Below are 14,813 nucleotides of genomic sequence, written 5' to 3' on the forward strand. Positions count from 1 at the left end.
AATAAAAATCACTGTTCCATACAGAAACGTTTCTTTTTTATACATTGTATAGCCATAGTTTGAATTATCAAAATTCAGTGTTTGCCTCCGTAGCCCTTTAGTTCTTTTGGCAGTATCAGTTTTTAATGCAGAAGACTGTCACTAACAATTTGGATTGATACTTTTAGTATCTTAGCTGCARTTCATCCACTTAGGAGCCTAAGTTCCCTCTATAATCAATTGGAAAAATCAGGTGCTTTGAGTGTCCCTAAGTTAGATGCTTAAAATGAGATTGAGAGTAGCACTTCTCTGGGTTTATTGTGTTGTATTTATAAACTTCGAATGTGTTGTCCAAATGGTGTTACTGTCTTTCTCAGTTTTCATCGTAAGCTCTCAAAAAACACCAAAAATATATGCTGTRTTTTCCAGTAGTAGAATTTCAGGTGCAAGACCAAGATTACATTATTAAATATAAAACTGGGCTAAYCAAAGAGGAAACTTCATTCAGGTTTCTGACAGCTAAACTTACATACACATATTGGATTTGTAAAATGAGGGGGGTGGATGTTTTTTGAAGGTTTATATGGATATAAGTGTTTCGCTGTTTCTGTGAGATGTTTTGGTTGGGTCACTATGCTGTCCTAAAATCTGTGCTATTTGTTAACTGGTATTACTSTCATTAGTGAAGATCTGAGAAGTCAAAGGGAACTTGGTATCACAATCACATGGTTGTTTAAGATGCAGGTATTACCTATATGAACAAAACTGGTGCTGGAGTTAGGGATGAGATGATCTTGTGGTTTTTTCAACTAGAAGCAACCATGGTAATCAGGTTTCTGTTCTGAGTTCTTTTCTAAGTATGAAGTGATTAAATTTTAATTTGATAAAAAGCTGTTCAGATCATCTTACYATACTAATTTGAATGTCAATATTAACATTTCAAAAAAACTGATGAATAATTAGCCAAGTACTGTATTGTTTCTTAAACTGGTTAACTTTATTCATTAATCTCCATTCACTGGTACTTAAATATGTCTGTTGAGCATGTAGCTGGTAGGAAGTATTGTAAAGCTGAGAGTCTGACAACTGTTCCCATGTGTTTGTATGCTTAATTGCTCAGGGAAAATTCTGATATTTGGTATTGGGCTCTTAAACAGCTAAAAATAGATTTRGATCTGTACAAGACAGACTTTGTAACTTTGTACATGAAGAATATTTTTAACTACTATATATAAAAAATGTGAGTTCGGTTATCTAAAAGCTCTTATTCTGCACTAGTTATGCCCRTCTTTTCAAGAAGTTTTTTTTAAAAAGACTTTAGTACATTTTCTTTTGTTTTTACTTTTTCATATTGGAATTAGAATAAAAGTAGCCTTTATTTAATCAGTTTGAAGAATTTTACTTTGAAAGTGTTATGTGGATGTAATTACCATTTGAATTTATGACAGAGATGTAGAAAAACATAACTAAATACAGTGCCCTATTTTAGGGAGGCAGTATTTACTTGTTAGGTTTTMATTGCAAATATCTCAGATATATTTGTAACTAAAAACAAAGAACTGACAACCTGAGTCACAAGACAGAAACAGTGCTAGTGGGTTTGGTGTTTTTGAACTCTTGGAAGAATTTGAAGAGTAAACAATACACTAGTTTTATATGCAGGAATCGAATTCTTTTCTGTTTAGGACTCTTCAGTGGAGACATTTGTGCATRTGTTAGATAATTTATAAAATATTTTGACCAAATAGTACTCCAATTTGAATCTTATGATTAAGAATAGATTTTTTTTTTATATACCTTTGTTCAACTTTGTGTACTGTGTCTCACAGTTAGTCATTTAAATAAGAATAACTGATTGACATTTCATGAAAAGCTCACGGAGAGGGAATATGGGTTATGTTTACTTTTAAAGGACAACATTAAAATACACAAGGAAACAATTCTGCCAATTCATACCCAATTATTTTAAAACTGAGGAGTCACTTGAAGTTGATATTTAAAAATAGCTTGGAAATACTGATCTACATTCTGTCAATGTGAAAAAGAGTGACTGATTCTAAAGATTGTGTACTTAGGAATATAGAACTACTTCTATTTTTCTAATAAACTGAATGGAAATGCGATCACATTTTATATTGGACCATCTGAAAAAAATCTTCAAATAAAAAATYGCTTTGATTAAAAAGAATCAGAAAATGGATAGGGCTTAATACTGAGCTAATGAATTAATGTTAGAATTTAWCTCTAGTTTGGCTTTATCAAACTGATATTTAAATGTTGTGCTCTGTGCTGGAACCAGACACAATTTCTTTTTAAGTCTTTTGTTAATGTCAACTCATTAGAATTACCAATCTGATTCTAAAGCCAAGATTTTCGCCTCACAGTCTTTCCAGTCTGTATATAGGCAACCTGAACATTTTTATCAGTTCAAAATCCAAACTTCACTGTCTTCTTCCTTCTCTCCTAAAATGTAGTCATACTCAGGTTAATATTATATACTATTGTACTCAGGTGAATATTAGATATATAGCCTTTTTTTAGAGGTTTGTAATATTAGAGTCAATTAATTAAGAATCAAGTACAGTAGCAAGATTTTTGCAACCATCATCTGGACTAAAAATTTGTTCACAGATGAAACAAGAAGGGGTCTCATTTTTAGCTATTTTTTCCCCAACTGGACTGTTGGGAAAATTGTTTATTCCTTAGTATTGACTTGCATCCTACTGAAGCCTTGGTCTTATGTAGAACAAGTTTCTAAACTGTGGTCCACAAGGGTGGAATTAATGGCTCAGAAAAAGTGCAAGAAACTGTGATGAGTTTTTTACATTAAAAGTACAATGAGAGTGCTGCTTTTCACATTGTGAGGATTTAACTTTAAATGCTTTTGCTTCCAAGAACTTTTGTGGGGAGCTGAATGTTAACTTCAAACRTTTCCTGAAAATCCTTTATTATTCGTAAGACAGGTCTTCGCAGGGCAATAGACAGCTGTGCACGAGTTTGCTCCGCAAGCTCCAGAAGCTGCGTGAGTAAGGTTTTGTGCCTGAGCTGTTTCTGCCGAGGATCAGCGTGCATAAGCTGGAGCCCTGTGCAATGTTGTTTAAGTTTTGGCACAGCCTTCCACTGCAGCCTGGGGATTTACACAACAGAGATCATCTTTATCATTCAAACAGTCAACAGCAAGCAATACCCTTCAATTTCTTGTGCACATGGGTAGGCTACTTCCAGTTCCTTTATTTTGGAGCGAGGGTGCTCAGGGAGCAGCTGACACACTAGTTCAGTGTGCAGATACCTTTGTATCCCTTCCYGAGGCAAACAGTAAAGAATAGGTAGAGAAGTGGGTGTGATTGCACAGCAAAAGAGGAAAGGCAGGATTTCAGGGGCAAAAGAAGTTAAAGAAACAGAGCGAAAACAACACAGCGTGCTGAACTGAGTAAAGAATAAATTGGAATAAATTGGAGAGCCAAATGAAAGAAGGAAGAACAAAGAAATCTCAGAAAAGAGTAAGGGAGAAGGAGACAATGTTTAATTCTCTTTTTGTATTATCCTTCTCCCAGCTTTTGAGCTTAGGARAGAAAGACAGGCTTTGAACGTATGTGTTGTGTTAAAGCTGATAGCTAATTTTGGATCATGTAGAAAATTTGAGGTGGGAAAGGGAGAAGCCTTTCTAGATGTCTGTAGCTGTTTCTGTCATTCTAGGAAAAGAGGATTGGCACAAACAAATATGTTGTTATTGTAAATAGATCTCAGTACTATTTGTATGATTTTAAAGTGGTTATAACCTGCTTAAAAAATTTAAGTATTTTGTAAATCATACTATGAGGATAAACAGCATAAGATAGTCCCTCTGATGTCCCTAATTTAATTCATTAAAATAGGTGGTTTCAACCACTGATTTTTTTTTCCAGGTTATTTTTATGATTGTCTACTAGTCATGCCAATCAAAATGCAGCATTTCCTAATTCTGATTTATCTTTGCAGGAACATCTGTGCTACTATAATTAATATTATTTTAACATTTCCATTTAAAATCTGCAAAGCATAATGCGAATAATGCTTGAGAAAACATAATGAGGAAGAAGTGAAGCATTCAACAAAAGAGAATTATTTTAACCAACTTAGTATGTTAAACTTCTAGAAAAATAAAAATTGAAAATATTTAGATAACATTTGGTCATTTCAAATGCGTATATGTAACTCCTCTTTGCTTYCATGCATATGTCAGTATATGCTTGTGGGTAGGCTTTGCCTTGATAACAAGAGGGATTCTTCATAAACCATATTGATTTTAGCATTTTCTGCTCTCCATTACCTGAAAATTGCTTGGAGGATTTTTGCCTTCTATTAGTAGACTGAAACAATGCAAATCCAGGTTCAAATTCTGAGTGGCTACAACTGTACAATTCTATTACTTTTCAAGTGAGACAGATTTTGTTTCATCTTTGTGTCTTTCACAAGTCATCTGTTGCTTAAGCTTTTGATAAAAACACTAAAATATTTTCTCAGACAGTTTTTACGCATGGCTCCTACCTGTGGCTTGACAAGGATGTTCTAGATAAAAAATTAGAGATCTGAAATTATATGCATTTTCTTCTGCTTAATTTGCACTTATCACTTGAAAAGATGGTATCCTCATAGGTTGGAGAGAACAGAACTTATATCTGTAATATCATAGTTGGAAACAGACTTAATTTCTTTAAAAAACCCAACTGTTAATGAAGGTAGCTTTGATTTCACTTTCATGTGTAGAACATGAAGCCCATTACATTTAAAAACAAATAAAACCAAAATCTATAAGGAAGATTTTGCTCATGGGAGCACAAGGTCAAATTTAACCACAGTTTAGATTAAAAAAAAAAAAAAAAAAAAAAAAAAGAAGAAAAAGAAAAAGGGAGAAAAAGGAAAAAAAAAAAAAAAAAAAAAAAAAAAAAAAAAAAAAAAAAAAAAAAAAAAAAAAAAAAAAAAAAAAAAAAAAAAGTTCTGACAGAAATGATAAATTGGTGAAACTATTGTTAAACATGAATATTTATAGGGAGATCGGTGGGACTTGATATAATTAGTGTCTTTCAATTACATGGTTAGGAAAAGTCCTATTTGGTTGCTCACTTTTCTGTTTTCTGTAACATTAAAAACTAGGCAAAGGCATAAGTTTTTGCTACTCAAGGATCTTGTTGATATGTTAGTTATTAAAGCAGTTTATTGTGTTACAAACTTGTTGAGATATGACACTGGCGTGGCTGTTGAAAATTAAGTAACTATCCTTGGAGGAACATCACAAAAATGTATACAGCATGTTATATGATAGGAGGCTCTTGCTTGTTATATGAGAGGAGACCAACTAGTGCCCTCGCCTGATCATCARTGTTCCTCACCTGATGAATATGAGAATACAGTTTATATTTTATAAAAAACAGAATACTAGAAAAATATTTTAAAGTTATACTATGAAATTAGAGAAAGAGTTCAATAGTAAATTTCCTACTCTATATGCTATCTTTTTTTAAATGATGTGCAGTTGGAATTTTCTAGTAATTAGGCAGAARATAAAAAGTGAATGCTTGAGTTATACGATTGTCCATAAGAGAAGTCATAAGAAAAGAAGTATGAAATGTATGACATTGTAATGAAAATGTGAACAAAATATAAAAGTGAAACAGGTAATTAGGCATGAAAATTATAYGCCATGCCTTTGTCAGCCTGATTGTTTATACAGTCTTGTTTCAGACCTACAAACTGCATTTGAGTAGGGAAATTAGTTTTAGCTTATTTGTACTATTTAAAACTCTACAAACTAAGATGTTTCAGTTCTGAAAGTTTTGTTATTGATTATGAGTTTAAAATTATATTCTTGCTTTATTGTCAACACATATGAAAAAGTCATATTCATATTTTTTTGAGATCTGCCACTGGTCAGAAATAGGGATAAACCTAGGAGAAATCACTCATGATCTTTAAAAATGGAGAAAAATGGCATGCAGCTTAGCTTTATTGTATAATGTGTAGTCAGCCTTTGCTAATTCTTAAAAGTGATCATTTTAAAATCCCTCTAAGCAGCTCTTTAGTGATTTATTATCTTATTTTTATTTGATAAAATCTTTAAAACAAAATGTTCTTCCTTGTTAAGATGATCTGACTTGCATTCACTTTTTTGGGGGGGCTGCTAAGAATCTGGAGGGTTGTCTTTTTGTGTGTTGTGCTAACTTGTCATGCTCTATGTTACAACACCRGGTATTAATATAGGAAACACAGGGCATGAAAGCTCATGCTTTACTGTAATGCTGGTGTTGTGTAAAAATGGCTTTGAAAGGTGAACGGTGAGAACGAGCATGAGCTGCCCTGGGAGTGTTCCATCATGTGAGCTTAACGTAAGGCCCCAGCTACTGCAGTGGAGTTGGTCTATCTTGTTTATAGGAACATTCTAAATCTTATTCCAGGTTTTGACTCAGATGAAGAACTTGGGCCGCTCTGTCATTACACGCCGTTTCTAGGTGATGATCTGGGATTGATGACTTTTACCTTTTGTAAACTTTCTTTAATATTTGCTATGTTTGCACGTTTGCATGGTAATGCAAGCTTTGGGCCTGTGGGGTGGCAGAGCRAGGGGAGAAAGGGCAAGGCAGGCATGTTGTGGCCAGAATATATACAAACCTATAGGCATGGATTTTGCTGACAGAAATCAGTTAAATCAATCTTCACAGAATATGGGTTGTTCATAGAAGAAAATTTATCATAGTGAATGCATCATTTATTCCTGTTCTGTGCGATGATGATATGCATGGCATAGTTTATTATGTGGTGATTGGTGTATTTTGGCAACTGCACTGTACATCCATAGGTAATTATATTTGTGCTTGTTAGACTATGTTCCAGTGAAATCAACATAGAGAATGGTATGTTGTAGTAAAATACGACAAATACTCAATTGATAAGAGCAGCGTTAATTTATTGTTTTTCAAGTATGCAGATTACCAGCAGGTTCTGCAAATGCTTGAGACAGTAAAACAATACAAACTAAACAGTGCGGATTTCTAAGGAATCTGATGGTTTTGAATCCATGGAAAATGCAATCTTTATAGCTGAATTGTTAGTGTTTTTGGTTGTGGCCCTGAATTCTCAAAAGATTTTCTATGGATTTGATCAAGACCAAATTACTCTTTAAATCAGCATTACCTGGTCCAAACAAATCTGTTTTACCCTGCTGATACATGCAAAACAATGGACTGTGAGGTTGCCTTTGGATACAGATGTTGGGAAACCAACTAACTGGAATATACTTTATATCTGCYGATTATCTTCAAAGCTGTGATGTAGAAACCTACATCCCTTTCTCTAACTGTGCCTGGAAAGCAACTTATAATATAGGCTTTCCTTTGGTACATATGTCTGTATTTGCACATATCCTTACTTCTTTTTTCTTCTTTTTTTTTTTAATATAGATCGGAGAGTAGCATCTTTTTGCACCCTGAATGATATACAGCAAGCTCAGGATTTGGAGGGAGCACAAGAGTTGCCATTGGATGAGAGTCCTACAGATGGAAAAGATTTCCTTGAGGCTACTGGGTATGTCATAATTAGAGCAAATTTCTTAAAAAATAGAAAAAAATGTTTTCTCTTAATTTTGCATGCTGCATGATGGTGCAGGTTCTCTTTCCCTCTTGTTTCTTGTGRTAGAGGTGGTACAGGAAAAACAGCTGTAGGAGAGAGGCTCCCATTGCAGGTGGAAGATGGCAAATCCTACTCTCAGAACAGCAAAAAGTAGATGGGCTAAGTTTTCCCCCTAAATTAAATGCTCTCTTCCTCCCAGAAAAGGGATGGACAGGAAAGGAAATGGAGAGACAAAACTGGGAAAGATAGGTAATATGGGCAGACAAAAAAATCAAATGGGAGGAGAGAGTCAACATGTCAATAACGTGAAAAAAGGGGGAAAGGAAGAAAAGCACTACTGCTGTGAAAATGTTCAGGTTTTAAAATTACATGTACTACATAATAATCTCTGGTTTTCCTTGTTTTCTATGTAATGAAAATTAGAAAGAGAAATACTTATGTAAGATCAACACACTGGAATGTTGAAATTACCCTGACATCAGATTTGACACTTGCAGGGTAGTAGTGAATATGGTCTTTTCATGTAATAGTATAGTTTATTGCATGACCTTTGACCATGGAAAGTCTAGAATTTGATTGAAACTGTTCAGAAGTCAGCGCAATATCTATAAGACCTGAAGAACTGTCAAGAAAATAGAACATTGAATAGAATTATTTTGGTCTAACTACTACTGTATGAAAATCATTCTTGACTTTTATGGCTCATCAGCTGATAGGCTTTATCCACAGGGATTGCCAAGCTTGTTAGTTTCAAAAAAGACAATTAGTCTGTCTTATGTTAYCATAAGAATAAAAACCCTAAAACTTTATTTCAAGGCAGGCAGCTCAAGAAGCTACATCATGAAGAAATCAGAATTAGATCATGAATCACTAGACAAACACATCTCCTTGAATCCTGATGTACCATAACAACCACATATCCTGTAAATGTTTTTAACCTCTGCATGACCATACCAGGAAACTTTTTCTAGAAACTCTCTATAAAAATGAGTTGTAGGGTTTTATCTCCAAAAGYATGATGCAAATTGTCTGTGTACATACTTCACTATTATTTGTTGACAGACTAGTTGCCTTGACTGAACATGTCTTTAAATTGCTTCTGGAAAATGTCATCTCTTGCAGCCAGAGTCAGAACAGTTCCATTTAGGAATTTCGCAGTATAGCCAGAAAAAGTGTTCTCTTTAAAAATTGTCACTCTGCTCCAATGCAGAGTACAATTAGGTACTCAGAATTTTGAAAGGTCACTTTGGATTGATCCTACTGCATCTCAGAGTTGAATTTCTCATTGTACTCCTCCTATACAATAGTTTGTATTGTGCTTTTTTCTGTTTTCATCTGAATAGAAGTGAAGACAGGAGCTATAACTCTGCAGTATGCAATAACCTTATCTGTAGCAAATGTCTCAGACCATGCAACAGATGTTTCTACCTAACTCTTGCCACTGTTCAAGAGGAAAAACGTGAATATGTATTCACGTTCAAGGAAAAATTGCTACTTGCAAATCCATAATTTTCTGCTTATATAGAGAAAAATGAATCAAGAAAACTTGTAACTGAAGGCTGAAAAGACTTTAGTGTCATAACTGTCCTAATTCCTCACACCCAGTGCTCTAGGAGAGAATTAGATTATATACTCTTTTCTTCTTTTTCTTCTTTTTTTTTCTCTCCTCTCTTCTCTGTGGAGTATACTTCTTTTTAAAATAGATATTCAACAGCAGAATCTATCCATTAGTACACCATAAAAGAAAAACACTTCTCTGATTAGTTTTGCTTTTCAACTGCAAGTTTGGAAGAAAAGGAAGTGGAGGGAAAATAAAGTTTTTAGTCTTCATGCTTGTTAGACAATCACATTTTAATTTGAGCCAATTTTACACAACTTAAGTTACTTACATGGTAAAGCACATTTCTTTTAATGTCTTCTAAGACCACATCTTTACACCAACTAGTGAGCAGTAAGGATTGCAAAAGGCTGCTAAAGATGTTCCACTTTTAACATTAGTAAATCTGTCCAGTTTGCACATTTGCATGAAGCAGCAGATTCAGCTTTGTGWATAACTACATATTCTCTCTTCTAGACAAAATTCACAGTATGTCTAATTTCATCTATAATATATATGAAACCCTCTCCCAGAGTGCTCATTGTCATACAGAAAGAGAAGCTCCTCTCAGCATTTTCCTTCAGTCATGTATTTGATTAACCTGTGGCAATATTTCATGTGTTTTGACCTTTAAACAAAATATTTGTCTTCATAAAGTCATAGGTTCATCTTTTACTGGAAATGGCACAACTGTAGACTAGACAAAAGAACTCCAACAGCTCTTTTGATTTACCATAACTGCTGCTGCAGCTTGCTTCAGATTAGTACAGTGCTTATCAGAAAGCAGCTTGTTAACAAATGCACTGAGCACACCATTTAGCAGTGGGTTTGGCTTGCTCTGTGAAAGTATGTGCAAATAATTCCTAAAACATTTCCTCCTTAAAAATAATCTTAATTTTTCCCTGAGTAGCATAAGAGGCAGTGTCGTATTTTGGGTATTGCAGCAATGGTTTATGCTTCAGTAATAGCTGGCCACTGTTTCTGTTTTCATCTGTATTTTCCCAGCTATCCCTAAACTGCTTTGTTTCCCTTGCTGTCACTACAAGTATTATTCTGCAAAACATGGGGAAGGAGTAAATATTTTTAACTAACCCAGAGTAAGGTAGTCRCTTACTTTACAGGGAACATGCTCCTACTACTCTGACTGGAAAAGTAAACCAGCTAGAAGTGATCCTCCGGCAGCTACAAACTGACCTGAGAAAGGTAAAAAATTGTTACYAGCATTGTTATTCTCCAGTTTTAATATCTAAATTTTTATGCAGAGTTCATCAAAGGCATGAAAAAAATGCATCAGTTAAACTAGATAACATAAGGATGATCAATGAATTGTAAAGATCAACAGTTGATCAGTACAGTGAGGTGCAGAAAGTTCTTTGGAAATGGTTATGTAAACAAGTTACTGCAAGGCTAACAAATTCACAGGTCATTAACTACTCCAGAATAGCTATCCCATATACAGTCATCTCYCGGAGTGAATATGAGGTACTTTATCTCCATTTCATTTATGGTATCTTGGATTTAACAATGGGTAGGAATATGCACACAGGCACTATTGCTAAGTAGTTAATACCAGATTTATCATCTGTGTTGCCTTGTGGTCAATGACCTGGATGAAGGAACAGAGTGCCTCCTCAGCAAGTTTGCTGATGATACCAAGCTGGGAGGAGTGGCTGATRCABMHRAGGGCTGTGCTGCCATTCAGAGAGACCTGGACAGGCTGGAGAGCTGGGCGGAGAGGAACCTCCTGAGGTTCAACAAGGGCAAGTGCAGAGTCCTGCACCTAGAGTCATGCACCAGTTGCAGGTTGGGGACTGACCTTCTGGAGAGCAGCTCTGCATAGAAGGACCTGGGAGTGCTGGTGGATGACAAATTGACCACGAGCCAGCAATGTGCCCTTGTGGCCAAGAAAGCCAGTGGTATCCTGGGGTGCCTTAGAAAGGTCATTATTAGCAGGCTGTGGGAGGTGATCCTGCCCCTCTACTCAGCCCTGGTAAGGCCTCATCTCAAGTACTGTGTGCAGTTCTAGGCTTCCCAGTACAAGGGAGACATGGAGCTACTGGGGAGAGTCTGGTGTAGGTCTATGAAGATAATTAGAGGACTGGAGCACCTGCCCTATGAGGAAAGGCTGTGAGAGCTGGGGCTCTTCAGCCTGGGGAAGAGAAGACTGAAGGGGGGGATCTTATCAATGTGTAGAAGTACCTGAAGGGAGGGTGTGGGAAGGATTCGGCCAGACTCTTTTCAGCAGTGCCCAGCAATAGGATGAGAGGCAATGGGCACAAAGTGAATCACAGGAAATTCTGTCTGATCATGAGGAAAAATTTCTTTACTGTGAGGATGACTGAGCACTGGAAGAGGTTGCCAGAGAGACTGTGTAGTGCCCTTCCTTGGAGATACTCAAAAACCATCTGGGGCAACTAGAGGTAGAGAGGTTGGACTAGATGATCTCCAGAGGTCCCTTTGAACCTCAACCATTCTGTGATCTTGATCATTTAACAATGACTTGTGCCTCAGAAGAGACCACTTTTGTTAAGAAAATGATCATGTAAGGGAAATTTCTGAAACCAGCTGTACTTCTTTCTTAATATATATTTGAAATCAAATCCCTGTGACTTGTCCTCTCATTTGTGATACTGAGAGCTTTTTATTGTTTCAGTGCTTTGTTAAATGAACTTCTAGAATTCTTGTATTGAAGTAGAACCTGGTTTTCTTTTTAGCCTGCAATATTTTCTCTTCAAAACAACATTTGAGCACATTTTGGAATTCATATTACAGTTAGTAGCTGTCATGATGGATTAGGGACCTCAACAAATATAGCTGTATGACTTGCAGAGAAATATTAGCAACAAAACTAAAAGTTGTCATCATGGCTACTCACTTGATTCAACTTACCTTTTATTAACCAGGAAAAACAGGACAAAGCAGTTCTCCAAGCAGAGGTACAGCACCTGAGACAAGATAACATGAGGCTTCAAGAGGAATCTCAAACGGCAGCTGCTCAACTGAGGAAATTTACAGAATGGTTTTTCAATACGATAGACAAAAAATCCTAATGTTTGGGCCCTTTGAAAATCCTTACTTTAACAGTGTAAGAGCTGTATTTTTGAATTAGCGGGGTAATAATTTCACTGTGTTCACAATCCATTTTAGATGTTTCTGCTACATTCTCTGTCCAGCTTTATTCATTTGAACAGGAGAGAGAACTGTGGTAATCTATCTTTAAATTCATATGAAGAAAGCAGAGAATAGCAGATGTTTGTTTGTGTGAAGATGAATGTAAAAATTATTGGTGTCATTTTAGACATTTTTAGAAGATACTCTGGCTGGGGCTTGCCTGAAAAGGAATATTTGGGGTTTTAGTTCCTACATTTCAGGTTCATTGGTGAAGATGTTAAAGCAATTTACATTAGCTTGGGCTTCAGTATTGTAAGATAAAAAGAATAACCAGACATATACTTTAATGTTTAAAAGGTGCTCTATTTTTTGTATGTACAGTAGTTTTATTTCCACAGTCCACATTGTCATAGCAATAAGAATGGAGGTATAGTGAATAGTCACAAAGCTGTGTTTATAAAATGTTAGCACTGATGTGTTTAACACTAGTTTGGATGCAGATACATTAGAGATTATTTATTTGCAGGAACAAATGGTGCCTGAATATAAACAGCGTTCTGATTTTCTAAAGATGCATATGCCTTGTAAATGGCTCACAGGGGTTAGCCCGCTCCCAACTTCAGTTACCTTTGTATAGTTGATGTTCAGCTAAAACAGTTATACAGCTTAACTATTGAAATCATGTATGATGTGAGCCAGCCAATCAATTGTACAATGCCAAATTTGTTTATCTTTGTACAGAAGCTTTGATCAAGTGTCTTGTATTTAACACCTTTATTTAAGCTTATTTAACCTTAAATTGTTAATTTTATAAAGTTTGTTTTATCTGCACTATGGTGAGGTCAGTTGGTTGCAAGTTGTAATATTTTTAGCTTGCCAAGACTGTACTGAGGAGTTCTAGAAAAAATCTAACAACTGGATGCTGCTAGTACACACTTGATTTGTTTGTATGCTTTAACATTTTTAACTGTTTAATTTGAAATGAACATACATCTTGCTTTTTTAATAAATGTTCAAAAATTTTAAATCGGAAAATTACTCTATCTTGTATTGTCTACATCCAATRCCGTCACAACTAGCTCAGGTTTCTGCTCAGTCCACTGTGAGCATCACGTTCACCTGGAATCCCTGTTAACTGGCTTTTCAGTCCGGAGAGAGTCCAGCCCTCGAAAGCTCCCATGGTCCCTTGTTCGTGTTATCAGAGCTGAGCTCTCTGGTGTGTCCTGCCCTGCAGCTGAGGAGATAGCTGTTGTCCCTCSACCTATAAAGCTATCTTGAGTGTTCACAGGCATCAACTAGTTAGTTACCTAGGAGAAAAACTGCTTTACCCAAAATAYGTCCTGAAGATTTTCAAAAGGTGTAAGATTTTCTCTTGTTATTTGCAATTAATCATAACAGCAAATGGCTTGCCATTCACTTGTGTCTGCAATCAAAGATTTCATCACAGCATTAGCATCTGTGAGATGTGAAAGCAGATTGATAATTTAGACTATTTTATATTCCTTTTATTTTGCTACAGTTTCGTATATAGTAGTGTGCATAAAATCTATGCCAAAAAGTATAGTTTTTACAAAATGAAGTTAATGAGCATCTTTGAAGTTATGTTTCTTGAGGAAAAAATAGTTAAAGATCATGGTCAAATCTCARTTTCCTTTCAGTAGCAGAATGCATTCAGGCAAAGCTGAAGAAAATCTTGGAATATTTCAAATATATATTCAGCTGATAAAAATAATAGTCTGTATCCATTGTTACTATATGTTGACTAGAAACATTTTTGTAAGTCAGAGCACATGTCTGCCTCTGCTATAATAATTATTTTGAATGACTTCTCTTAGGAAGGTTTATAAATAAGCAGAGAATCAAAGCTTTGGTATCATTTTTTCCAAATGAAAAAGATGGTTTTGTCTTTGTACTTTCAATCAAAAACTCTGACTCTTAAGTACCAAATAATGTCCATTAAGCTATATTAATTTAGAGTAATTAAACATGGCAGTCATGTGTTCCACTAAAATCTGATTTAAACACCTTGCAAGAGTCATTAGCAAACCCATCTGGCTAGAGACCTTGCCAAGTAGCAGTGCTAAACAACTCGCACAATTTTTCTGTGAACGTGTGTCTTTGAAGATAGATCTATCCTCTTTGAAAAGCTATATTAACTAAAATAAACTCGAGAATAAGCTTTTTCTGAAGTGATGCTACTGAGTGTGTGTTAGAGTTTATTAGTACAATGTTCATTTCACCATTAGTCTCTTTATATTTCGGTAACTGAAAACACKTTATAATTACCTATGCAAAAAGGATTTTCAGTAGTTATCTTTCTTATTTTTCTATCTTGTACTTTGAAATATTTTGTTTCTAGAGAAAACTCTATCTACAAATCTCTTAGTCTCTTTGGTGAGCAGTTACTCACTAAAGCAATTTTGTTGGAAGCAACTGCTTCTTCCCTACGTAACTTTCACCAGGGGAAGAAGTTTTTAGTCTGGCCTGTTTGTTTTTATAACATTTAAATACAGTATTTATCAGC

General features: G+C 35.3%; 1 protein-coding gene across 4 annotated transcripts in view; it reads left to right on the forward strand.

Moving 5' to 3' along the window:
- SIPA1L2 (signal induced proliferation associated 1 like 2) overlaps positions 1 to 13,316 on the forward strand; it is a 150,507-nt gene extending 137,191 nt beyond the window's left edge. For 2 of the 4 annotated variants that reach the window (XM_085315472.1, XM_085315473.1), the window contains exons 20-23: positions 6,411 to 6,464; positions 7,413 to 7,536; positions 10,300 to 10,381; positions 12,082 to 13,316. In XM_085315472.1, coding sequence (XP_085171598.1) covers positions 6,411 to 6,464; positions 7,413 to 7,536; positions 10,300 to 10,381; positions 12,082 to 12,228 — 407 coding nt within the window. In that variant the 3' untranslated portion in view covers positions 12,229 to 13,316. The remainder of the gene's footprint in view (positions 1 to 6,410; positions 6,465 to 7,412; positions 7,537 to 10,299; positions 10,382 to 12,081) is intronic. The other 2 variants (XM_085315474.1, XM_085315475.1) reach the window with 1 other exon arrangement.
- Positions 13,317 to 14,813: the final 1,497 nt, after the last annotated feature.

Source organism: Rhea americana, unplaced genomic scaffold (assembly GCF_003343005.1).
Source record: "Rhea americana isolate MKP2758 unplaced genomic scaffold, rheAme1 scaffold_43, whole genome shotgun sequence".
NCBI lineage: Eukaryota > Metazoa > Chordata > Aves > Rheiformes > Rheidae > Rhea > Rhea americana.